At 40.7% G+C, this 26,057-nt stretch overlaps 4 protein-coding genes across 4 annotated transcripts in view; all 4 read right to left on the bottom strand.

Moving 5' to 3' along the window:
- LOC146992597 (B-cell receptor CD22-like) overlaps positions 1–20,351 on the bottom strand; it is a 40,606-nt gene extending 20,255 nt beyond the window's left edge. Inside the window, exons 1-7 of the mRNA XM_085788076.1 lie at positions 20,004–20,351; positions 19,415–19,642; positions 19,066–19,323; positions 17,786–18,049; positions 17,603–17,690; positions 17,417–17,474; positions 17,139–17,231 (exon numbers count right to left, since the gene is read on the bottom strand). Coding sequence (XP_085644202.1) covers positions 17,151–17,231; positions 17,417–17,474; positions 17,603–17,690; positions 17,786–18,049; positions 19,066–19,323; positions 19,415–19,511 — 846 coding nt within the window. The 5' untranslated portion in view covers positions 19,512–19,642; positions 20,004–20,351 and the 3' untranslated portion in view covers positions 17,139–17,150. The remainder of the gene's footprint in view (positions 1–17,138; positions 17,232–17,416; positions 17,475–17,602; positions 17,691–17,785; positions 18,050–19,065; positions 19,324–19,414; positions 19,643–20,003) is intronic.
- LOC146992588 (B-cell receptor CD22-like) overlaps positions 1–26,057 on the bottom strand; it is a 199,764-nt gene that overhangs the window by 53,962 nt on the left and 119,745 nt on the right. Inside the window, exons 4-6 of the mRNA XM_085791023.1 lie at positions 5,406–5,615; positions 4,976–5,236; positions 354–614 (exon numbers count right to left, since the gene is read on the bottom strand). Of these exons, the coding sequence (XP_085647149.1) occupies positions 354–614; positions 4,976–5,236; positions 5,406–5,615 (732 nt within the window). The remainder of the gene's footprint in view (positions 1–353; positions 615–4,975; positions 5,237–5,405; positions 5,616–26,057) is intronic.
- Positions 8,080–12,616, bottom strand: LOC146992598 (uncharacterized). Its single transcript, XM_085788699.1, has 6 exons — positions 12,512–12,616; positions 12,049–12,118; positions 9,206–9,583; positions 8,872–9,081; positions 8,255–8,342; positions 8,080–8,125 (listed from the first exon to the last, which is right to left on the bottom strand). Exons 1-6 carry the CDS (start codon positions 12,614–12,616, stop codon positions 8,080–8,082), a joined length of 897 nt encoding a protein of 298 aa, XP_085644825.1.
- LOC146992596 (uncharacterized) lies at positions 19,987–22,536 on the bottom strand (the record flags this gene model as incomplete). The annotated part of the gene is made up of 3 exons (XM_085788688.1): positions 19,987–20,357; positions 21,601–21,819; positions 22,158–22,536. Coding segments are annotated over 3 exons (969 nt in total), but the record flags the coding sequence as incomplete, so codon positions are not given.

The following is a 26,057-nucleotide window of genomic DNA, read 5'->3' as shown; positions in this document are numbered from 1 at the left end:
ATCAATCGACATCAATAGAGATGAATTCTGATGCCGTCACCCCCATCTCATTCTCAGCTACACAGTAATACTCAGACTCAGAGGGCTGGATGGAGCTGAAGACAAACTGTGGTTGGTCACTGAGACGTTTCTTGCCCTTCTCCTTGTACCAGGTGTAATTAGCTGCTGGGTTAGCATCACTGCTACAGGTCAGAGTCACTGAACTGCCCTCCACTATCTCAGCAGAGGGACTCACTGACACAGAGGGAAGTTTTGGAGCATCTGGAGGAGGGAACATGAAGATGCAACATTAATAGGTACTGTCATTCATAACTTCTGTATCATGCAAACTAGAGCAGACTCGTCTGCCTTACACTGGACATCTACAAACAGAAATGTAGAGTTGATGGCTCCGTATTGATTCTCAGACTTGCAGTGGTAGGTCCCTCTGTCCTCAGAGCTGATAGAGGAGAAATAATAAACTCCTTCTGCTCCTTGAGGAAGAGTTTGGTTCTCCTTGTACCAGGTGAGTTTAGCTGCTGGGTTAGCATCACTGCTACAGGTCAGAGTCACTGAACTGCCCTCCACTATCTCAGCAGAGGGACTCACTGACACAGAGGGAAGCTTTGGAGCATCTGGAACAAGAAACATAAAAAAAAACGTATGTAGACAATATTTCCTACATGTTTGGTAGTATGGGGAGCATACGTCAGTCCGACCACCCAAAAGTCCGACTGCCCACTTCTCCGACTACCCATTAATCCGACTTTTCTAGGCCCATTGGGCCGACTGCCCACTGCTCCAACTAAAATAATCCCTATATTCCGACCAGGGCTAAATCCGACCATCCAGAATTTTGGACCGGACCGGCTCTGGGTCAGTTTGGAAAGGCTCGAGGCGAAGGAGACTTACGGCTTATGTGTTTGCCTCCTTTTTTTTTTTTTTTGCCACTGGCTTTCCTGTTTGTGTCATTTTGTGGAGCAGTAAGGCTAAATGTCTCTGCTGCTCTGCCTGTACTGACACTTCTTTCTGTAATTTTGATGCACGTTCGTTTTTTTTCCGTTCAAGGCATCTCCGAGACCGAGACTTTGTGTTTATTAATTAAGCTTTCACTGACTCTATCACATCTGTAGCTACACATGTCTTAAAACATGAAAAATGCAAGAACAGGAGCCGGACCCTCTACGACTGTGGCGCTGTGAAAATACAGTTGATATCTCAGTCATAGGTGCCGATTCCGCACGAGCACCCACTGACCAGGTTGAGCACCCACTGGGGGGGACGCCATCAGACGCGCATTTCTCCGGCCCCTCAGCTGTGTGTCTGTGGGTATGTGTATCCTGTGTAGCCCGTATGTAGCCTGTGTGAATGTGTGTGTTAATCTCTCTCGCGCTCTGTTAAGATGAATAAACGCAAATCGCTGCAGAGCGCGAGCCTGGCACAGAGGCGCGCACTCTGGCGCATCACAATTGGTGAATGGGGCCGAAAGGAAACTGGCTCCGCTCCACGGCTATTTCGCGTCCGACGTCTATGTTGAGCACACGTTGTTATTGATATTGTAGCGTTCGACCCGACGTAACTACAACAACATAACACAAACTTATCTGACAGCTCTCACTTCTTCCTCTGCTCCTCCTCACTCACACACACACACACACACACACACAGACACACAGGACTCTGTCCTCCTCGCACTCACCCCGGCCCATCAGTTTCTCACCCATCCTGCCCGTACCGTGCACATTCACAGTCAGTCAGAAATAACAGAACTTAACATCATAGCAAGAACTGCGGGGTCGCTACAATATTTTCAGTTGTGCAGTAGGCTATTATTAATAACTAGATAAAGTAGCATTTCCTGATGGAAATGCGTGTGAATGCTGAAAGCAGCTGAACGCTGTTGCAGAATTAGCAAATAGTGCAAGCAGTGATCACCATTCAAATGGTTGACCAAGGTAGGTATCGAACCCACAACCTCATGGTCAGCAGACTTTCACTCTGCCTCTAGGCCACAGTGTACACACAGTTGCAGAGACTGTTGTCTGTTGATGAACTGCACTCTGTCTCACTCTGAAGTTAACGAGCCCAAAGCTGTAGTTCCAGTGCAAATCAATCTTAGTGCAGTGGTATAAACAGGAAACGTGTTAACACAAACCAAGATTGAAAGAGGTAAAGAGAATAGGTGGGGGCGCATATGCATTATCAAGTTTGATCATGTGACCAGACCAAGTGGTATTGGTTAAAGTTCAAAGTGGCTGTCACACTAACAAGACTGCTCAGGTGGGATTTGAACCTGTGACCTTGTGGTTGGATGGCAGGAACCTTATCCACTAGGCCATTCCAACACTTCCTTGACACACTTCCACTTTGATGAATGTGAGATTTTTCAATGATGCTTAAAATCCCACTCCCGCGACCCTTTTCGGCCATTTTAAAACCAGCTCATTAGCCATGCACATTAGCAATTCACCTCTGGGGGGTGGGCGGAGACTGCGCTGTTTTGCACCCGCCCAGCCACCTCCTTGCACCCCACCCCCCGGTTGCTGACAGCTGGACATTGTACAATTACAGATTCAGCGCATTTAGTGTAAAACTCCACACTGGGATTCGATCCCAGACTGGAGCATAGTCCTTGCTCACAGTGCAAGCTGCTCTACCAGGTGAGCTATACCTATTACACCTTGACAGCTACACCGAGCTGCCAAGCCTTTCACCTCTGAGCCAGATGAAGAATGGGGTGGCAGCTTGTAGCACTAGTGCCCTCCCCTGGAGCTGTGACACGTCAGCTCCAGTCTCCCTGAAACTGCCAGTTTGAGTCTGCCGTTGGTTCACAGCAGTTTGAAGGCAGAAAAACTCAGAAATGCAATTTTGCACTTCCTTTTCTGCTGATATGTGCTCTAACACAAGAAAAATGCCACAGGAACATGTGAAAAGCTCAAAAAACACGATTTTCACGGGAGTGGGTCTTTAAAAAAGCATCATAAATGAGCCATTAGAAGTTTGTCTACAAATCAGAATTTGAATGAAGTCTCTAGCAGAAAGTACGACATGAATGAGGCAGGAATCAAACCCATGACCTCATGATCAGTAAACCTTTACTCTGTCACTCAGCCACAGAGAGCACACTGCTTTCAAGACTGTTGTCATTTATTGTAATGTGATGATGTGCTGCAAACTGGTACGAGTAATCAAGGAGATAACAAACACCTGTAACCAATTGAAGGCGGGGGAGGGGAGGTTAATTCTGCCAGTGACGTCCAAAAGTGGGCAGCGCAGGACAAGAAATTATGCATACAAATCATTTAAGAGCTTTGATGAATGTGAGATTTTTCAGTGATAGAAAAGAGTAGAAATGAGCCACAACAAGTAAGTAGAGGACTTTTTTGTGAAAATAGTGCAAGCAGTGATCACCATACAAATGGTTGACCAAGGTAGGAATCAAACCTACAATCTCATGGTCAGAAGACTTTGACTTTGCCTCTAGGCCACAGTGTACACACAGTTGCAAAGACTGTGTCTGTTGATGAGCTGCACTCTGTCTCACTCTGAAGTTAACGAGCCCAAAGCTGCACCTGTTGGAAACACACTGTGTCAACACCAAGAAAGCTTGAGAGTCAAGCTTGAATGACTTACAATGAAATTTTCAGTGAATTTCAGGCTGAGAGCAGCAGTTTCAACATGAAGCAAGTTATCAGAAGTCAACAGAGGACGACTGGGAAAATAATTCACTATAATTGTTGTTGAGGCAAGATTTGAACCAGTAACCTTCAGGTCTCCAGCCCAGCAAGCTAACCACTAGGCTACAGACAGAGACAGTATGTGAGGGGCAAATAAAACTTTTAATAAGAGGATCACTGGCTTCTGCTTGAAAAAAAAAAAGTAAGTAAAGTGCAGAAATTAGCCACACCAAGTAAGAAGAGGACTTTTTTGTGACCTGTGACTATTTTTTGGTGAATTAAAATGAATTAAAAAGCACTTAACAGCAAGTTACAAAGTTGAGCTCCTTCTCCTGCTGCTATGAAAAAAATGCATTGGGCTGAATGAGAGCAGAGAGCTCCCTGGCTGCATTTTAAAAATATTTTAAATTATTATCTAAGTCTCTTTGCATTTTTGACCAGAATTTTAGCCAGAAGACAAGTGTGGCTACAAAACTGGAGAAAATAATTTGTCTAGAGTTTAATTTGTGGCCGTGCTGACAGTTTAGCCAGAAAAACTCTAGAATGTTTTTTTGCCTCTCCACTCTGGCACCACTCTAGCTCTGCTCGTTAGATGCAACACACACACATTATAAAGCTGAAAAAAATCAGAAAAAGTTAAATATTTGAAAAAGTATAAAAAGTATGAAAAATTTGAATACATCCGATAAAGTCCAGAAAAAGCTGCACGTTTTGATATATGAATTGTTGAAATAGCACAAAGTATGAAGGACTAGAAGAAGACCATAAAAAGGCGGAAGAAAATGGCCGAACAGAAGAACAATAGTGTGAATGCTGAAAGTGATGAGTCCCATTGCTACGTGGCACCACTGTTTGTAGAGCCTGGTTCAGGGGTGCAACCGCCGCCACCCCCCTCACCTCCATTCACGGGCAAAAACATAAATCGGCGCCCATGATCTCAGTCAATTTGAACTCCTATGCTGCTTCTGGGCTGGATTAGTCGGGCTAATACACTGTCGTAATTACTGGGAGTCGGAACACCGGGCATACATAAATCGAGGAAATAGGAGGTCGGATTAATGGACGCAAAAATATAGAACTGTGTGGTCGGAGAAATGGGAAGTCGGACTTTGGGGTTGTCGGAGAAATGGGAAGTTGGACTAATGGGAGCAAAAATATAGAAATGTATGGTCGGAGAAATGGGTAGTCGGAGAAATAGGAAGTCGGAGAAATGGGAAGTCGGACTGACGTCATGCGCCCTGGCAGTATATGTGGTTAAAAACATTGATTCGGTTCTGAATGAGCTTCATATTAATTTTAAAATAATCTTTCACACTCACATTTGACATCAACAGAGATCAGTCCTGAAGTCCTCGTCCCCATCTCATTCTCAGCTGCACAATAATACTCTCCAGACTCAGAGGGCTGAATGGAGCTGAAGACAAACTGTGGTTGGTCACTGAGACGTTTCTTGTCCTTCTTCTTGTACCAGGTGAGTTTAGCTGCTGGGTTAGCATCACTGCTACAGGTCAGAGTCACTGAACTGCCCTCCACTATCTCAGCAGAGGGACTCACTGACACAGAGGGAAGCTTTGGAGCATCTGGAGGAGGAAACATGAGGAGAAGTCAACTTTAACTGTCTTTTCACAGTAGAAGTGAATATTATGTAGTTGATAGTTTATACAGAGGTTGATCCAGTATGAGACATAAACTGTGTAGTGGAAGGTTTTAGTTTGACATTGTATTAGTGAAACTGTGGAGTAAACTCACACACTGGAGGAGAGCGGTGATCCTCACATCCTTTAAGAGCACAGGAATATCTGTTGGTATCATTAACAGAGACTCTGATGGAAAATGTTTCCTCCTTCATCTTCCGTTTGTTCTTGTACCAGACAAATGAACGACCATCAGCTGCTTTAAAACTGCTGTGACACTTCAGCTCTACCTGGTCTGATGATCTTTCCACCAGCACCTGGAGGTCTGGATCTGTGAAGAAAGAACAGACATGAACTAAACTAGAAAAGTACAAACACAGAGACAAATAAAGATTCTCAGTCGTCAATGACTTGAACCAAACTGATAAATATTCCAGTGAAAACGTTACCTCTGACAGACAAAGCCACTCCAGGTTCACCTGTGTATTTCCCATCATTATGGTTTGTTGTAAATCTGAACCTGTAAACAGCTGAGTCTCTCTCTCTCAGGTCTCTGATTGTCAGAGTGCAGTGTTTCCTCACATCACAGTGATTCTCCACACGACCTGTGTAGTCTGAGTCTGTTGTCAGATCCACAGCATCATCATTGATCCACTTAGTAAACCAGAATGTTTTCTGAACTGTAATATTAACATCCTTGTACCAGGTTGGGTATCTGTATCTGCAGCTCATTTCCACTGTTGATCCTTCAGAGGCACAGATGTGAGTGACAGTGTAAGTCACTCCCCAGTCATCATCCTGACCCTGTATCACTGTAACACAGACCACAGCAGAAACTACAGTCACATTTTAATATTGTGAAGCTGCATCAGTTTGTAAACCTGCAACAAAACTGAACTGATTCTAAATTTACAAAACTATTTTGGCTCTAACATCATCCCACTGTGAGCCAATGAGACAAAGAAGATAAGGTTGCAGAACTAACATGAACCATCATCGTCTAATCTCTCTTGCTCTGAATAACAGTGCTACACTGTCTGTAGTATCAAAGTGGATATACATTACCTGGTGCAGGGAGAAGAAAAATGAAAATAAAAATTCCAGTCATAGCTGTCCTGCTTGTCTCACTGTGCAACTTCAGAGACAATAAAATATATCAAACAGTAAATAATCAATAAAAGTTACATGTAAGTTTAATCAAATTCCTTCGCTCACAGAGCAGAAGGACATTGTCTTGACCTCTTTCCTCTGAAGAATGAGCAGCAGTACAAACACCTCCGCCCTTTCTATATTATTAATATACAGTGTTGACCACAGGCCAGGAAATGGTACGCTCAGACCACAGAAAGTTTCATATGTAGCTACTCTCAGGTGTCAGTAAAGTAGAGACGACTATCTTTAAACCAGTCCAATACAACAGCACTGCAGTAAGTCCTGCATGAAGGTTTCAATGTTGTATGATGCTGATTTAGTCTGTTCACCTGCACTGTGCTAAGGTGTCACAGTTGTTCCTATTATTTTGTCCACCCCCTTCAAAAGTTGAGGGTAGGCTAAACAACAGAAACAACTCTTACAGACATTTAAATTAATTATATGTCATAATTAGTACAGTAGATCCTACAGCCCCAGATTTAGAGACATCTGCAGAATGATGGAGAATAGTTAAACAATTATACATCTGGTTATTACTTACTAATATTTTATCAAACATTGTGCAGCCTGGAAAAAATATTTGTATTGTATGTTACAGCTGTTTAATCATTGTAAACAAAACACTGAATGCCACAGATTCAACAACGTACATTTGGAGGATAATAAGAAAAAGAATAATGAAAAAAGAAAAGAAAAGAAAAAGTAATACATGAAAAATAATAATAATAATAATAATAATAAATTTTATTTATAAGCGCTTTTCCAAAAGCTCAAAGACACTTTACATACAATAAATGCAGTTAAGAACACAAGACATTCAATTAAAAGCAGCAAAGACAGTATAAAACATAGAAAACCATATAAAACACACACAGAAATTATGTATTAAAAGCTGATTTAAAAAGGTGTGTTTTTAACATGGTCTTGAATGTTGGGAGGTGAGTGCAGGTGCGGATGGGTTTGGGGAGTGAGTTCCAGAGGGAGGGGGCAGTGATGGAGAAGGCTCTGTCCCCCCAGGTTCGGTGCTTGGTCCGTGTGGGTAGTGACAGGATGTGGTGTCAAGAATAAAGATACAAAACAACAATATATTTTACTACCATCTGGTGGAAGCAGGATCAAACTACAACTATATCAGAAAATGCATCTTCACCAACAACCTATATAATAACCTAACCACTATATTTTTATGCCCTATTAAATTTTAACTCTATCACTACTTTGTAACAAAGCACTGTGCTGCTTGTTCAGCTTATTGCTCTTATCACATGGTAATAACTGAAGGAGACTGAGGTGAGTGTATTTACATGTTGATCAGCTCCTCTCTTCTAACAGAGCAACAGAGCCAAACAATCTGTTGTAAGAATAAACAAAGTGGAAATATAATTGATCTGGTGAAAAGAAAAGTGTTGTATATACAGAACAAGGATTGCTCGTTTTGTGACATCACTATGATCTTGACCTTTGACCCTAACTGTGCTTTACAAGCTGTTGGAAATTATTTGCTGTCATTTGTCTCTTTACTACCATTTTTAGGAGATAAATGTTGGTCTCATTGATGAAATCTATAGCATTAGTTTGTTTGAATGAAAAGTGAAGCTTCCTGTGTGTATTGGACAGAAGAGCAGCTATGTGTGACTTCAGACCTCTCTTGGTTCAGGGTTTGAACTCAGAGTTTTCTTCTTCCTGTATTCAAACCAACAACAACGAACAAAAAATATAATGATGATGCAATAACAATAAACAAAACTACTGGAAGTTTAAATAAGAAAACCAAAGAGCAGTGAGTGAACTGATGGGTTTTTATAGTTTTACCTCGTCCACAGATTCACAACAACCAGTGTGATCAGCATCAGGACCATCAGAGTCGACCTGATGATGTTCATGATCATTACTGATTCACCTGGAAAGTGAGGACAACAACAGGAGATATTATCATTGAGGTTGATGAGCTGTGGTGCAGTAAACAGGTGTGTGATGATGAATGTGTAGAACTCACCTGACACAACAACAGTCAGATTTAAGGTGGACTTCTGACTTCCTATTGTGTTCTGGGCTTCACAGGAATAATTGCCACTGTCTTCAGGTCTAAGGTCAGTGATGGTGAAGATCTGTCCTGAAGCTTTTGGTGAGTCTTCATCCTCCTTGTACCAGGTGAGTTTAGCTGCTGGGTTAGCATCACTGCTACAGTTCAGAGTCACTGAACTGCCCTCCACTATCTCAGCAGAGGGACTCACTGACACAGAGGGAAGCTTTGGACCATCTGGAGGAGGAAACATGAGGAGAAGTCAACTTTAACTGTCTTTTCACAGTAGAAGTGAATATGATGTAGTTGATAGTTTATACAGAGGTTGATCCAGTATGAGACATAAACTGTGTAGTGGAAGGTTTTAGTTTGACATTGTATTAGTGACACTGTGGAGTAAACTCACACACTAGAGGAGAGCGGTGATCCTCACATCCTTTAAGAGCACAGGAATATCTGTTGGTATCATTAACAGAGACTCTGATGGAAAATGTTTCCCCCCTCATCTTCAGTTTGTTCTTGTACCAGACAAATGAACGACCATCAGCTGCTTTAAAACTGCTGTGACACTTCAGCTCTACCTGGTCTGAAGATCTTTCCACCAGCACCTGGAGGTCTGGATCTGTGAAGAAAGAACAGACATGAACTAAACTAGAAAAGTACAAACACAGAGACAAATAAAGATTCTCAGTCGTCAATGACTTGAACCAAACTGATAAATATTCCAGTGAAAACGTTACCTCTGACAGACAAAGTCACTCCAGGTTCCCCTGTGTATTTCCCACCACCACGGTTTGTTGTAAATCTGAACTTGTAAACAGCTGAGTCTCTCTCTCTCAGGTCTCTGATTGTCAGAGTGCAGCGTTTCCTCTCATCACAGTGATTCTCCACACGACCTGTGTAGTCTGAGTCTGTTGTCAGATCCACAGCATCATTAATCCACTTAGTGAACCAGAATGTTTTCTGAACTGTAGTATCACTGCCACTGTACCAGGTTGGGTAACTGTATGTGCAGCTCATTTCCACTGTTGATCCTTTAGAGGCACAGATGTGAGTGTCCATGTAAGTCACTCCCCAGTCATCAAAAATCAATCCCCAGCCATTCTGACCCTGTATCACTGTAACACAGAGCACAGCAGAAACCACAGTCAGACTCAGAACAACACAGTGAAGTTTTATGGAGCTAATTCAACATGTAAACCTGCTACATGACTAAAACACCTCTCAATGGGCCTCATTCACGAACCGTTCTTAAGAACAAATTTGTTCTTAAGTCCTACTTACGAAGTTTTTACGAAGATTGTGGCATTCATGAATGTTTTCTTATCCAGAATTTGTTCTTAACTAAGAACAAAATCTACGAACAGTCAGGAGTATACTTACGCACTTTTAGGTGCTGAGACTTCTGCAAAAATAACCGATTATAGCGTTTTCTTTTGTTCTGCAGTTGTATGACATTATATGATTTGAATAAGAATTATTTTCTTATCTTTTATGATGTTTTTAATAATCATATATATTAATAATAATAATTGACAAATCATTGCAGTCTCTTAAAAAACATTATAGACACTTAATTCATATCATATCTTTTTTTTTGGGGGGGGTGGGGGCGGGGGGCATACAGCTGCCGATATGATTTTTTTTTTCCTAATTGCGGGCTGCAACAGTGCACTTAATGTAAGTGTTCACACTACACACAACTGTTTTTTTTTCATATGTGATAATTAGGGCTGTCAGAGTTAACGCGTTAATCGCGATGAGATTAATTAAAAAAATTAACACGATTAAATTTTTTAATCGCGTTAATCGCGGCCCATTTTGTCCTCTGTCTGCTGGACTGGAGGACTGGAGTGTGGGACCTCCAGTCCAGTAGGTGGCGGTAAGGCACCTTCAAGTTGGTTGCTACACAAATATACACAGTCTAACATATATCCACAGCTCCATCCATTGATTTTTTGACGGCTTCGTTGTCAACAAATGCACATGGCCATGTATTGATTTTTTGATGGTGTCGGTTGTCAACAAATGCACGTGGCGATGTATTGATTTTTTGACGGCTTCTGTTGTCAACAAACACATGGCCAGGCAGAGACGTAGCAAAGTAAAGGGCAATTTCCACTGGATGCAATTCGTTTCAATTCTGTGTGAGTTTCATGCATCATGTGTTATGATTAGGTACTAGGCCTACTAGGTCTGGTCTAAAAGTTGTTTGTCTAGAGATTATAACACTTTGGAGTGTTGAAAGTCCAAAGCGCCATATATAATATTTTTAATAGAGATTAATCGCGAGTTAACTATGGAAAAAATGCGATTAATCGCGATTAGAAAAATTAATCGTTTGACAGCCCTAGTGATAATATGATGATATTTATGATGGCACACGTGAGAGTGTGGTCTCTCTGATAACAACCCGAAGAGCTGCATCCACTGCTGACGCTACTAAATATAGCCTAAATATAAAAATATAAACTAAATATAAGCCTTTGTTTGTTTCTTTGTTTCATTCCTGCCGCAGTAGCGCCACTTCACTACTTAAGTTCTTTTTACGTTTGGAGTCTGGTGCTCCCTCCCAGATTTTCATTTGAGCATTTCAACTTTCTTTCTCTCAGTGCTCTCTGCTCAGTGCCTGTGGGTGCTGTGTGCACACGGCCCTGCAGTCTCATGCCCTTTTACGGGCATTGATGGGGCCGTTACCTATGCTAATCCTATGTTAATTAGACTCACCTGGCACACGCCCTCAACTTACGAGGAGATGGCATTCATCAAGTAGGAACACAGCTGCGAACAATTCTGAGGCTTACGAACGCGTTGATGAATCTGACGTAGGGTTTTCTTAAGGAACCTCTTAAGAACAACTTAAGAAAGAATCTAAGAAGGTTCTTAAGAAGATATTGGTGAATGAGGCCCATTGTCCCTTCCTTTTTATTAGCTTTCAAATTCATGATGTTAATAAGTTTCTGACTGGTTGATGTTGTTGCTGTATTAAGCCACAGTGAACAGACATGAAGAAGTCCAAACAGAAAACCACTGGACCTGTGAGTCTTTAATGAACGGTGTGAGAGGGAGCATGTGAAACTTCATTGTTTTGTTGTCGTAGGAATGTTGGTGTTAACTGTGAACACTTGGCTGCTACTGTGGTGGTAGAAGGAAGGGGAGGTCACTGTGAACTATACAGTGGAAACATCATACTGACATCACCAAGAAACAAAATGAAAACCTGGTTCCTTTGACTCCCTACCGGCAGAACCAAAATTTCCATGACAAACAGAACTTAAAGACATTTGTTGATAAACTCTACTATACAGTTACTGAATCCTTCAGATGAACCAGCTCCATACAGTTCATTCAAACAGCACTATCCTCACTGTGTAATAACACTCACCACTTATGTTTTGCGGTTCAAATATGTAATGAAAAATCTGATGTGTTTAAGGATTTACGTCATGAGGTATATATCTCAACCATTGAACATGTACAAACTATTGAAGAATTATTTCTTGACTCAAATCTGTTTTATCTTGGTCTGACTGTGTGAACTAAATGTCCTACAAAGTAAATGTAGATGTACAGTACCTGGTACAGTGAGAAGAAGGATAATTTTTAATCCACTTGATGCTGCTGTTAAACTCATCACTGCTCCTCTCATCTCTCTGTGTGAATTCAGACACAATAAAACACATCAGATGCTGAAAGAAACATCAATCTGATCAAAAACCAGTTCTCGTCCGACGAGAGAGGAGGGGGATGATCGTCTGTACACAGTGCAGTGAGCAAAAGATAGAAATAAGCTGTGAAACCAAGACAGACTTCCTTCCTCTTTTCATTAATAATACACTGATCAGGCATAATACTATAAGCACCTGTGTTGGTCCCTTTTGCTGCCAAATATGCAACGAACTGCGAGGCACTGTGTATTCTGACACCTAATCCTTTCTATCAGAACCAGCATTAACATCGTCTTACAAACTACTGAGGAAGTCCTGAGAGGAACTGACAAACAAATTAAAAACTAGAAAAGGTCAGTTTCCAGGATCAGTGCTCACTGGTCCAGACCACATGCTGAGAGACTGTGCAGAGGCGCTCAAAGGCATCTTCATAGTGATCTTCAACATGTCTCTGAGCCAGGCTGTGGTTCCTACATTAGCCATCACCACAACTTTGGTGCCAAAAAAGGCCTCTCCATTCCACTTCAATGACAACCACCCTGTTGCACTGACTCCCATCATCATTAGAAAGTGCTTTAAAAAGCTGGTCATGCAGCACATCAAATGCATCTTCAATCCCTGGACCTCTTTCAATTTGAATATGGAATCTCCACTCAGCCCTCACCCACCAGGACACAAAAGACAAAATGTGAGAAGAATGCTATTCATTGACTTCAGCTCAGCATTCAACACAATCATCAGTCAGCAGCTAATAAAAACTGGACCCACTGGGCCTAATAACTTAGGTCGTTTTCACACTTGACCAAGAGGACTCGGTTCGATTGGGGAGCTGAAAGTTGTAACATTGCTGCATTTGTCACTTGTTTCGGTTCTGCTTTTACACTGCTGTTTCTGAAGCGTACCAAACTGTCTGAATAACGTCACACAGTTGAATAGGGCACTCGTCGATTGGACAAATTTGTAGGGGAAACCCCTCCCTCCTGACCCTCAAAAACGAACGGCAAACATGGATCACCATGTTGAATTAGCTGTTTGATTTCATATACGCCACACGTCACCGTATGTGGCTAGTTGGCTTACCTCCATAATTGTTCTTTTTTCTTTTAAAGCAGAAGTAAGTGGTCCGGTCGTTTTCGCTAATGCTGCGTTCCAGGCAGGCTTTTGAAATCGTAAATTACAGCTTCAAGTCACAACTTACGACTTTGTAGCGTTCCAGGCAACCCACTCGTGTTTTTCCGACCTGTTTTACCGGTGAAAGTCACTATAACGGCCACTCGTAACTTCCGACCGGTGAACTCGTACCAGATCGAACTGGTACCACTTCACGGTCGGAAAAATACGAGTTTCCTTGAACGCACCATAACAGTCCTCGTCCCTACGTCACCACATTCACGGCGTTCCTTGGCTGCACACACAGCCCTGCATGCCGTTCTCTCTCCTCATTGGATAAAAACTGTAGGATACGATAAATGTTTTCTCTTCGGCTCAGAGCAGAGCAGAGTGACTGACAGACCCGTGTTTCAGTCCAAACACTCTATGTAAGTGATTGCTGTCGGAGGATATAACTATTTAAGACTTATATTAACACAAATATATCACTTACTTCTGCTTTAACTTTTCAAATAATCCTTACCAGTTGCATAATTGAAAGATCAATGTTCCCTCACTACCTTCTGTCCTGGACATTTAAAATACCATCTTTGTGAAAAATAGTTTCCTTCAAAAGCTTATAAACATTTATAAACACAGGACAAGAAAAACCGACTCACCTGCAGCTGTGTAACAGAGCCTTTGGCTTAACTGTAGCAGCCATGGGTTTGAATCTGATCCACAGCTCCTTGTGGCATGCTTGTGTGCAGGGACTGTTGACTCTTCAATATGGTCCTTTTTGGTGTTGAATGTTTTTGTTTGGTGAGTTTTGCCAAGAAAAATTTGGCAACATTGTATCCAGTTGTTAAGACTCAATCACTGGGGGATTACAGTGTAGTGGCTGTCGAGTTTATTGCATCTGTGTGAATTGGACCCGTGTCGGATCACTCCCATAGCTTTACTCTCGGGCACGCACTGACTCGGGTTGTAATGTCTCGGGCCGGTATCATAAGTTGTTTTTAATTATCAGGTTCCCATTGGATCTCGAAACAAAATGTGACGGTTCTATCGGGTTTCGACACGTCAATTTTGACCTGAGACGACCTCTACCTTCAAACCCCTCTCTCCTTAAACCTCCTGTCTGTCTCTACTGTCCTATCATAGGAAAGACAGGAAATAGACACTCGATATTCAAATATAGGATCAGATCCTCTTCACTGAAACTTGTGTCTTCAGTGACATATAATTTAAAACAAACCAATGTACTGTGGAGAATTTCATCCATATAACAAAACTGAGAAAAAGTCACAAGAACAAAAGAACAAAATTAAACTATATCTAATTTCATAGCTGCTTAAGAAAAAGACAAAAAGAATGAACAAAGATCAAATGTAAATATAATGTCAATGTTGGACTACTTCCTGTAACTTCACACCCAGCCCAAGCCCAGCAGTGCCTCCATTTCCCTCCACAAGCTGAGGAGAGTCAGAGCCCAGGTACCTATCATGTGCTTCTTCTACTGAGACAGTCAGTACGTTTACATGACACTTGAAAAAAACGAATTATTGCCTTAATCCGACTATAACTGGATAACTGAAGTGCATGTAAAAACCTTAGTCCGACTGAAATCGGAGTTGAGAACTCCGATTAAGACACCCAGATAATGCGATTGGAATTCGATTTTCTCCGTCATGTATACACCTTAATCAGAGCATGTGCGCATGCTCCACAACAGTAGAGACGGCACAAAGTGGAGCAGAGAAGCCACCCAAACCCGGCAAAGTAAAGAAAAAAAAACCCAACATCAGCGCCGATTAAATGCATTTCACACAGCGCGACCAGCAAGAGTGTTTTATTAAAAAAATAAAATAAAGAGAGAGAGAGAGGAAAAAGGAAGCCCGTATCCTATTCTCAGCGCGCATCCAGCCCGACTGGCGCGTCTGCTTGGGAACTGCAGTTGAGAATTTATTATTAAGCTACTAAGTTGTTTATATTCAGTTTTTTACGAGGTGACAGAAAAGTCAACAGGACAGGGCGGCGTATTAACCCGCTGAAACGACGGCTGACGCCGCATGAAGGGGCGATGGACCCCGTCAGTTATTCGATTTTCTCAGTTGCATGTTTATTGAGACAAGGACAGAAGTCCGACTTGACGCCAAAATCGAATTTTGAGCATAGCTGGATGAAGCTCTGCATGTAAACGTACTGACTACTGTTTTAGTGAATGCAGCAGGAAAGATCACTGGTTCCTCACTGCCTTCTGTCCTGGACATTAACAATACCTACTTAGTGGGAAAGGTCTGTCCTTTAAAAATACACAAAAAACATTGCAAAGAAATATACAAGAAATGTTCACATGGAAGAAAGATAAATCAAATAAATGATTCAAATGAAAAAAAAACTGACTCACCTGCTGCTGTGTGAACCACAGAGTCTTTGTCCTAACTGCAGCAGCCATGGGTTTGAATCCGACCCACAGCCCCTTGCTGTGTTCCTGACCCCTCTCTCTCTCCCTAACCCTCCTGTCTGTCTCTACTGTCTTATCACAGTGAAGCTAAATATACAGTGAAATCACGTGGAATAAAACTAAAAACATGTTTGTTGAAGACATTAAGAGGAGGAACAGAGACAGCGCAAAAGGTGTAAGCAATAAAATATAACTCTTTATTGATACCTAGTGGCAGACTTTGGTTATGACAACTACATAGAAAAAAACATTTTTCTCAAATTGTGAAGGAGTTAAATAAAGACATGCAACTTGAATTTAAAGTATACAGGAAATATACATGAGGTCCAGTTGTTGCCATGCAGAAATATTACATATAACAGGGAGTAAAAAAAAACAAAAACATACCGTACATACATCAGAGAGAAGCAAATTAATTATTGATCCTGAATTGTTGAACATTGTTTCATTAACAAGACCCACAGCCAAGAAAAAATGTTTCATCAATCACTGATCATAAATCTAACCTTAGTTTTACTGCTGTACTTGTATTTTCACATTTTATAAGTGGAACTAGTTGTTACTGACTTATTTACAGAGGGGTTGAGAGAGAAGGGTGTGTTATTTCTTCACATTGGTGACAAACATGTTTGACAGTTTGAAATGGCAAATTACAAATAATACTGATCAATGATGAACTGTAACTTTGAAAACATTTAACATTAAATTAACCATTTTCAACTCTGCTTTGATGAGTGGCCCTGGAAGCTTATAACTCAAATAGAAGATCAGATCATCTGCAAAGAAATAATGTCTTTGTGTCATAAGAACAAAGGAACAGATTTAAACTTTAATAGCTGCTAAAGAAAAATATTTTTTTAAATGAAGAATGAACAAAACAAATCAAATCTAATGATAATGTCACTGTTGGACAACTTCCTGTTTGAGTCCCACCTCTACTTCAACAGTTACACTATTTACACTTCAAGTTATTTACAGAGAAGAAGTTCAGGACGTGTCATTAGTTCACATTGTTGACCACAAATGTCATCATATTACAATGGTTAACTATATTATATTTGAGTGGATTCACAAGCTATTAGTAATAGGCTTTTATTTTGAAAGTGCTTCATATCTAGTGAACTGCACTCTGATTTTGTTGCTCCTTAATTAAAAGCTGCATATTTACATCCTCATATTAATAAATCATGATAAACCACTGAACTGTGGCACATTTCATCCACATAGATGAAGTGATGAGAAAAAAAATAATGATTTAAACTTTATCTGTCTTAATAGCTGCTACATGAAATAATAATAATACTTCCTGTTTCCATCAGGTGAGTCCAACGTTTACTTCAACAGCATCTAAAAACATCACATAAAACCTATGTGAAGTTACAGTTGTAATTCTAAATGTGGAGTCTGCATGTTATTGATCTGTTGTTATTGAATGTGAGAGGCTCTGACCTGACTGTAACTTCACACCAGGTCTTCCTGCTCCTCTGTGTCTTCTGTCTGTGCTGCTGTGGTGACGTCCTCATAAACAGGACAAGAGTCCACCTGATGGACAGAGGGGACAAAATGAGACTCATTCATGAAACCTGCTGCACAATCACATTTTATCACTGGTTTCTGCAGTTAAAATATGAGTTCACTTCAGTTTCCAGAGCATTGATGAGTCAAGTTGTGATGATGTTGATGTAGAGTAAGTTCTGTTAGTGTTGTAGAGCCTCTCTGTCTCTCACCTCCATCATCTCTACAGCTTCATTTGGTTCAGGGTTTGAACTCAGAGTTTTCTTCTTCCTGGATTCAAACCAACAACAAATCAATAAAACAAAAAATTACAAATTAAAATTAAAATTATTACAGGTATAGTTGAAAGACGAAAATCAAAGAGCAGTGAGTGAACTGATGGATTTTTATAGTTTTACCTCGTCCACAGATTCACAACAACCAGTGTGATCAGCATCAGGACCATCAGAGTCAACCTGATGATGTTCATGATCATCACTGATTCACCTGGAAAGTGAGAACAACAACAGGAGATATTATCATTGAGGTTATGAGCTGTGGTGCAGTAAACAGGTGTGTGATGATGAATGTGTAGAACTCACCTGAAACAACAACAGTCAGATTTAAGGTGGACTTCTGACGTCCTATTGTGTTCTGGGCTTCACAGGAATAATTCCCACTGTGTTCAGGTCTGAGGTCAGTGATGGTGAAGATCTGTCCTGAAGCTTTTGGTGAGTCTTCATCCTCCTTGTACCAGGTGAGTTTAGCTGCTGGGTTAGCATCACTGCTACAGGTCAGAGTCACTGAACTGCCCTCCACTATCTCAGCAGAGGGACTCACTGACACAGAGGGAAGCTTTGGAGCATCTGGAGGAGGAAACACCAACAACATAGTCAATAGTCATGTGTTTGGCAGCATAATAAATGTTATTACTGGTAAACATTGTTCTTTACGACGGAGAATTAGGGCCACATCGAGAAAAAAGTTTTAGACTTCAAGGATAAAGTCGTACATTTACGAGAATAAAGTCATAATTTAAGAATAAAGTCATAATTTAAGAGAATAAAGTCATCATTTTACAAGAAAAAAGTCGGAAAGTTAGATTTTTATGACAACGTGATGCTGATGTGTCAGAAGATTAAGTATCTCCTTGTTTGTGAAACCTATACTGAAGTGCAACTTCACGAAAAGTTCCACAACCTCATTTTAACAACTTTCCTCCTCTAAAACAACAGGTTAGAATATGATGACTTTATTTTCTTAAACCAACACTAAGTAACTTTTCAACCTTCATAAAATATTTTCATAACTTTTGTGATGATACATCGACTTACAACAAGTTGAATGACACCTCTGTCGTGGTCTGAGGGAGTCTGTATCATTATGGTCTGTATCTCTTTCTCTGGCACTAAGCAACTTGGAGGAGCATGGTAGGAACCCTGCTCTCACTTTACTTTTACTTTCACTTTTGCGAGTCAAAACAAGGAGGGAGCAGGCAAAACAGCACTTTAGCAATGGATTATGTTTGTGTTTTCACTTTGAAATGATCCACTGGAAACAGAAACTTAGTTTTGATGTCTTCTGTTAATTTTAATGCAGGATATTTACAGGGCTTCATGCTAGTGTTCATGGGAAATGGAGTCTTCCTTCAGGCAAAACACTACCGCTTTGGTCCACAGGCGCCGCCAAACTCAACCAAAACTGAAAGTTCTTTAGTACTGCTTTAATATTATGATTTTAATCTCGTAAAGTCGTGACTTTATTCTCACAAATTTATGACATCGTTCTCGTAAATTATGACTTTAATCTCTATGGCTCTCCGTCGTAGTTCTTGTTACTAATCAGTTTCAGAATACTTTTTATAAAAAACACTCCCACTCACACTTCACATCAATAGAGATGAATTCAGACGTCCTCCTCCCCAACTGATTCTCAGCTTCACAGTAATACTCTCCAGAGTCAGAGGACTGGATGGAGCTGAAGACCAGCTGTGGTTCTTTGTTGAGCAGTGTCAGGTTCTTCTTGTACCAGGTGTATTTAGCTGCTGAGTCAGTGTCACTGCTACAGGTCAGAGTCACTGAGCTGCCCTCCATGATTTCACCTGGAGGATTCACTGACACTGATGGCACCTTCAGAAAATCTGCAGGAGAAAACATCAACATGTGTTTCCTGAGCAGCCATGTTGTGTTGGATTCAAGTGTTTTGTTTCTTAAATAGAAGAGAAAACTCACACACTGGGGGAGAGCCATGATTCTCATGTCCCTTTAAAGCACAAGAGATCATGTCTCCAGGAGAAAACCTGTCTGTATAAGAACTTCCCTCCTCCATGATTTTCTCTCTGTTCCTGATCCAGACGTAGGAAAGACGACCAGCTGGACTGCAGCTGCTGAGACACTTCAGCTCTGCCTCAGTATAAGACTGATGGACTGTTATTGTTCTGGTCACCTGCAGCTCCAGAGCTGGATACAGGAGGAAGAACCCACAGTGTTAGGGGTTAACATGAAAACATAAAATAGAATAAAAAGTGGATGTGTTTATGAGATATTCTTTGTTCTGATAATGCACCGTCTTACAGTGTTTCTCTCTATTATAAATACTCAGTATCTCCTTGTTTAACTACAGATCTTGATAAATATAATCCTTGTAACTCCAAAAGCCATTTGAGTTTCATCACTAATCTACAAAGATTTGTTCAAGGATTATTTCATCATGTTCATAGCAGCTCCTCACATCCAACTACAGCCCTTTAAGTTGCTTTATTAAAATGTGATACACAAACGTTTTAATTATGTTTCGGTGTTTGTCAGTTTGTGTTCTTACCTGTGACAGTCAGAGTTGTACCAGGTAAACTGTTTCCCCATTTAGACCATCCTGTTTTGAATTTGAAGCGATACTGAGCTGAATCTGTGTCTCTCAGGTCAGTGATTCTCAGAGTGGAGCGTCCTCTCTCTGTTTCAACAACCTGAACACGACCTGAATATTCAGAGTCTTTACTAAGATCCTCAGGCTCTGAGGGATTCTGCCAACGACGACTACGTTCAGGACTGAACCAGAACTTTGATTCAACATCAATTAAACTGTTGTAAGTACAAGAAATCTCCACTGATGATCCTTTGGAGGCACAGATTCTTCTGTCAGAGTAAATCACGCTGTTGCAGTATTTACCAAAGACACCTGAAAGATGAAATGTTTCATTAAACCAGAGTAGCACCTACATGTTTAAAGACACAGTTGTGTTGTTAAATTATAGCAGAGTTCAATACAATAATATGGTGTACAGAAACAGAAAACTGAGTGCTCCATATTATAGATACATAGATGCAGTCATGTTCAGGACAACAGACTGAAGCTTGATTTTAAACATACATTTGCAAGGCTAAGCTTATAACAAATGTGCATTTCTGTTGCAAGTGTAGAACTATGGCATTCACAAAGCAAGGAACTGAAAAGTTGTACAAATATGTCTGAGTAAGCAGTAAGTAAGTGATCCGGTCGTTTTGGCTAACTTTTTGGCAGGCGATGGAGTTAGCAGTCCCCGCCCTAGTCCCTACGTCACCACATTGACGCGCATCCCTTGGCTGCACACACAGAGAGGACTGCCCCTTTATGCCGTTCTCTCCCCTCATTGGATAAAGGTTGTAGGATACAAGGAAAGTTTTCTCCTCGGCTTACAGCAGAGCAGAGTGGCTGACAGACCCGTGTTTCAGACCAAACACTCTATAGAAGTGATTGCTGTCGGAAGATACAACTATTGAAGACTTACATTAACATAAATATTCCACTTACTTCTGCTTTAAGTAGATTTTTATCACAGATTCTCCAGCTTTAAAGTCACCACATCAATTATATTTCCATTTTCTTTGTTCTTACAACAGATTGTTTGGCTCTGTTGCTCTGTTAGAAGAGATGAGCTGATCCACATGTAAATACACTCACCTCAGTCTCCTTCAGTCATTACCATGTGCTAAGAGCAATAAGTTGAACAAGCAACATAGTGCTTTGCTATAAAGTAGTAATAAGCTGAAGAAAAGATAAGCATCTACAAAAAAGAAGAAGGAGAAAGAGAAAAAGAAGTGGGAAAAAAAGAAAAGATAGATAGACGACTGATGCCCACTGCTATTTAGCTTGTTTGTTTTCTTGTGATTATTATGTTTCTTAATCTTAATTTTTTTAAATAGAGAATAATATTGGTGTTGATAGTAAGCCAATGCAATTATAACAATAGAGAGGGGCAGGTACTATAGGTTTTTCTTCATCCTGCTCCTTTTCATTTATCGTGAATGTGTACATTATGTAAATATATGCAACCATGTGAAGAATGTATACCATGAATGGAATAATCAAAAAATGAAATGTGCAGTAGGTTAAATGTGCCACCAGGTGGTGATATGTAAGTGGAAGACTGAAGTAAACTCACAGACTTGAGGAGAAGGGAAGTCCTCATGTCCTTTCAAAGCACAGGCATAACTGTCCACATGTTTAATGTTGTCTGAAAATGAAACTGTTTCTGTCCCAGTTTTCTGTCCATTCTTGTACCAAGTGAAGGAAGAATGATCAGGTGGACGACAACTGCTGAGACACTTCAGCTCTGCCCAGTTCCAGTACAGTGTTGAGGGGGTCACCTGCACCTGTAGACCTGGATTTCCAACGAAGAAAGGAATTATGTTTTCTATTTGGTGTGAAAACAAAAGGGTCAGCTATTGGCCCTTTAATTTCTTCTCCTGGAGTCATCATGTGACCTGGATGTGAATATCTGATCACACAGTAATGTCCATATGTGAGTCTAGAGGGGAGTTACCATCATCTCCTCATATTTAACCAGTCGTCATCATGTGATCCAGAGTTTACACTGAAGCCCATTAAGTCATTAGTAAGTGGAGCTCTGAGCTCAGATTGTCTTCATCTTTCATTAACACAGCTGTTTCTGTTGATCTGAACATCTGGAACAGAAACATAGTAAAATAAAACTGTTACCTGTGACAGACAAAGTGACTCCAGCTTCACCAGTGTATTTCTCTCCTGGTTTGTTTGTTGTGAAGCTGAACTTGTAAACGGCTGAGTCGCTCTCTCTCAGGTCTGTGATTCTCAGAGTGCAGTCGTTGTCACCACAGAGATACTGAACACGACCTGAGTACTCTGAGTCTGCTCTCAGATCCACAGGTTCATCACCACTGGATTTAGTGAACCACAGTCTTTCTCCAACTGTAGTATCATCATCAGTTCTCCAGTCTGGGTATCTGTAGGTGCAGCTTATGTCCACTGTTGATCCTACTACAGCACAGATCTGAGTTGGAGCACAGGTCACTGTCCAGTCATTCTGACCCTGTATCACTGTAACACAGAGCACAGCACAAACCACAGTCACATTTTAATATTGTCAAGCTGCATCAGTTTCTAAACCTGCAACAAAACTAAACTGATTCTAAATTTACAAAACTACTTTGGCTCTAACATCCCACTGTGAGCCAATGAGACAAAGGAAAGGAAAGGCAATTTTATTTGTACAGCCTGTTTTTACAAACAGTTTGTCTCAAAGGGCTTTACATGGCATCATAACAACATCCTCTGCCCTTAAGGGGCGTTCACACCAAACGCGATAGACGCGAATGGAGCGGCAACTCTACATTGAAAATCAATGTAAATGGCGCGATGACACGCGATTCAGGCAGAGGTGGCGCGAATGGAGCATCTGGCGTGATGAGACGCGGCGTGAACGAAGCGTCTGGAGCGGTGCGAATGAAGCGGCATCCAATCAGTGACGAGTTCAAGCCGACGACGTCACTTCTCTGTACGGTTGTTTACACTCAGACCAACATGAAGGAGAAGCTAATTGTACATGAGCTGTGTGTGGGCACCGCTGCAGTCTTCTACACAGAGTGAACAAAAAAAAAACACACACACACACAGTGAACCCAGACACGTCGGCGGGTGGTTTTCCGGTGTTTCTGAGACTTTGCGAATGAGGCAATGGACGCGAATGATCCAAAATGACCAAGCGGCGCAAATGAAGCGTCTGACGCAATTGTATTCGTGTCTATCGCGTCCGGTGTGAACGCCCCATTAGACCCCAAAGAAGAGGAGACTGCAGAGCTAACCTGAACTATCATTGTCTCATCATCATCTAATCTCACCTACTCAGAGTAACAGTGTTACATGGTCTGTAGTGTCAAAGTAGGAAGTACATTACCTGGTGCAGAGAGGAGTAAAATGAAAATACAAATTCCAGTCATAGCCGCCGTTCTGTTCGTCTCACTGTGCAACTTCAGAGACAATAAAATAATATCATACATTATATTGTTTGTCTCACTGTGCAACTTCAGAGACAATAAAATATATCATACATTATACTGTTCGTCTCACTGTGCAACTTCAGAGACAATAAAATATATCATACATGAATGAATAATCAATAAAAGTTATATAAGTTTCAAAAAATGATTTCACTTACAGAGCAGAAGGACATTGTCTTGACCTCGTTCCTCAGAAGAATGAGCGGCAGAACAAAGACTTCCGCTCTTTCTACATTATTAATATACAGCGTTGACCACAGGCCAGGAAATGGTAAGCTCTCGTTAGAAAGTTTCATATACTGTATACACTCTCGGGTGTCAGTAAAGTAGAGACGACTATCTTTAAACCAGTCCAATACAACAGTATACTGCAATAAGTCCTGCATGAAGGTTTCAATGTTGTATGATGCTAATTTAGTCTGTTCACCTGCACTGTGCTAAAGTGGCCGTTGTTCCTATTATTTTGTCCACCCCCTTCAAAAGTGAGGGTAGGCTACACAACAGACACAACTCATACAGACAAAATCAATTATGAGTCATAATTAGTACACAGATCCTACAACCCCAGATTTAGAGACATCTGCAGAATGATGGAGAATAGTTAAACAATTATACATCTGGAAGTTTATGGTTTTCACTGACTAATATTCCATCAATCATTGTGCATCAAGGAAAATATCCTGATAGTATGTTACAACTGTTTAATCATTGTAAAGAAAACACTGAATATCACAGATTCAACAACGTACATTCAAAGGATATGAATATGAATATGAATGATGGAAAAATAAATAAATGAAAAAAAAAGGTGTCAAGGCTTAAGACAAAACAAAAATACATTTTACTACCATCTGGTGGAAGCAGGCTCATACTACAACTATCAGAAATTGCATATTCATCAACAACCTATATAATAACCTTTAACTAAATAATAACCACAATATTTTTAAGCCCTATAACATTTTAACTCTATCACTACAAGCAAATATATAGCAAAGCACTGTGTTGCTTGTTCAACATAGGCTATTGCTCTTAGCACATGGTCATAACTGAAGGAGACTGAGGTGAGTGTATTTACATGTTGATTGGCTCCTCTCTTCTAACAGAGCAACAGAGCCAAACAATCTGTTGGCTAAGCCTTCCCAAATGTTATTCTTGAAAATTGTGAAATTACCTCTCTCTGGAAAATTATGGCAATCATAGGCCTATATCTATCTATGCCTCATTATTATATATAATAATGAGGTTGTCCCTGCAGCTGCTGCCCGTTCTTCACTATGTTGACGAGGAGGGAATGCAGGTAAGACAATGTTTAATCATTAATGTGAAAGTAAACTATTTCCCTCCGCCTGGCCATGTGCATTTGTTTACAATGAAGCCAGCTAAAAATCAAACGTCAGGATCACCTGCCGCCTATGAGGTGGAGTACAGTGAAAAGGTAGTTTATTCAGTAACTTACCGTTATAGACTTACCGTTGTCATTAGAATGATGAAATGAGAATTTACGCAAACTGTAGAGTTCATTTTTCTGGCAGATTCACGGATAAATAGTCCACTCTCACCGCCCCTCGTTGACCAGTTCACAGGCGGCAAAACGAAATCACAAAGTAATCCGCAGAAAGCAGAGAAATTAATATCTACTTTTCATGAGCATAACTAACCAGTCTGTGTTATTGATGTCTACGTTGTCCTTCGTCGCTGTCCTGGCGGTTGAAAATCCGGGTAAGTCCGTTAGTTTCTTTTTAAATCCACAGCACACTGACCGAGTCACTAGCTAAGCGTTAGCTAGTAGCAGGAGTCAGCCACAGAGAGAAGGAAAAAAAGTTGGTGGTGGTGCTTCGTTGATCCCCGGTAAAAACTTAAAAACAGTTGAAGTTAACAGTCTACAAACCTGCTGCCAGCTGTGTACCGCTGGGTATTTGTTATCCTCACCTGAACTGAATCCTCTTTGGGTCAGAGAGCACCGTGGTGGCACCGCCGTTTCACCTCTCTGCCAGCCAACCGACGTATCACTCCGCCCCCATTCAAACGTTCAGAAAACACACAACAAAAAGTAGTTCCCAGTCAAACAACACACTGAGTATTCCCCAAACCAAACTCCTCACAAAATAAATGTAATGTTACATTATCTTCATGTAATATATTGTATATTATGTAAAGCACTTAGAGTTGCATTTTTTATGTATGAAAACTGCTATAAATTCTAGTTGATTGAAATTTGGTGCAAGTAGCCACTACTGAATACTCTACTAAGAGCTACAACAAGTAGCCTACTTATGCCGACTGTAGCCAACATTGACTCACTGTAATGTAGTCATAGGAACAGTAACCTCCAGCTGAAGAATGGGATGTTTCACCAATTTAGATGAAACCACTATAGGTTAAAACCCAAGACATGGATGGACCAGTGTATGTTCTGCCTTGACTAGTTGGAGGGAAACACTGATACATATTGCAAATTATTATAGTGAACAATTAATAACTGTAACACCAATTGGTAATGGTGTTATCAATAATAATGATAAGTGAGATGGCAGGATCCTATAGATCCAGATTTAGAAACCTCTGCATAATGAATAACAAT

The sequence above is a fragment of the Trachurus japonicus genome, chromosome 1, assembly GCF_045865225.1.
Source record: "Trachurus japonicus isolate A0001 chromosome 1, Traja_1.0".
Classification (NCBI taxonomy): domain Eukaryota; kingdom Metazoa; phylum Chordata; class Actinopteri; order Carangiformes; family Carangidae; genus Trachurus; species Trachurus japonicus.
Note: the sequence above shows the minus strand (reverse complement) of the source record. Positions and strands in the feature narration are given on the sequence as shown.

Excerpts from the sequence above, each read along its gene's own strand:
- LOC146992598 (XM_085788699.1), bottom strand. The coding sequence starts at position 12,616 with ATGGCTAATGTAGGAACCACAGCCTGGCTCAGAGACATGTTGAAGATC. Across the intron at positions 9,584-12,048 it reads AAATTATCCTTCTTCTCACT|TGATACAGGGTCAGAATGGC; the intron begins GTACCAGGTACT and ends TCTGTGTTACAG. Across the intron at positions 9,082-9,205 it reads AGTGACTTTGTCTGTCAGAG|ACCTCCAGGTGCTGGTGGAA; the intron begins GTAACGTTTTCA and ends TCACAGATCCAG.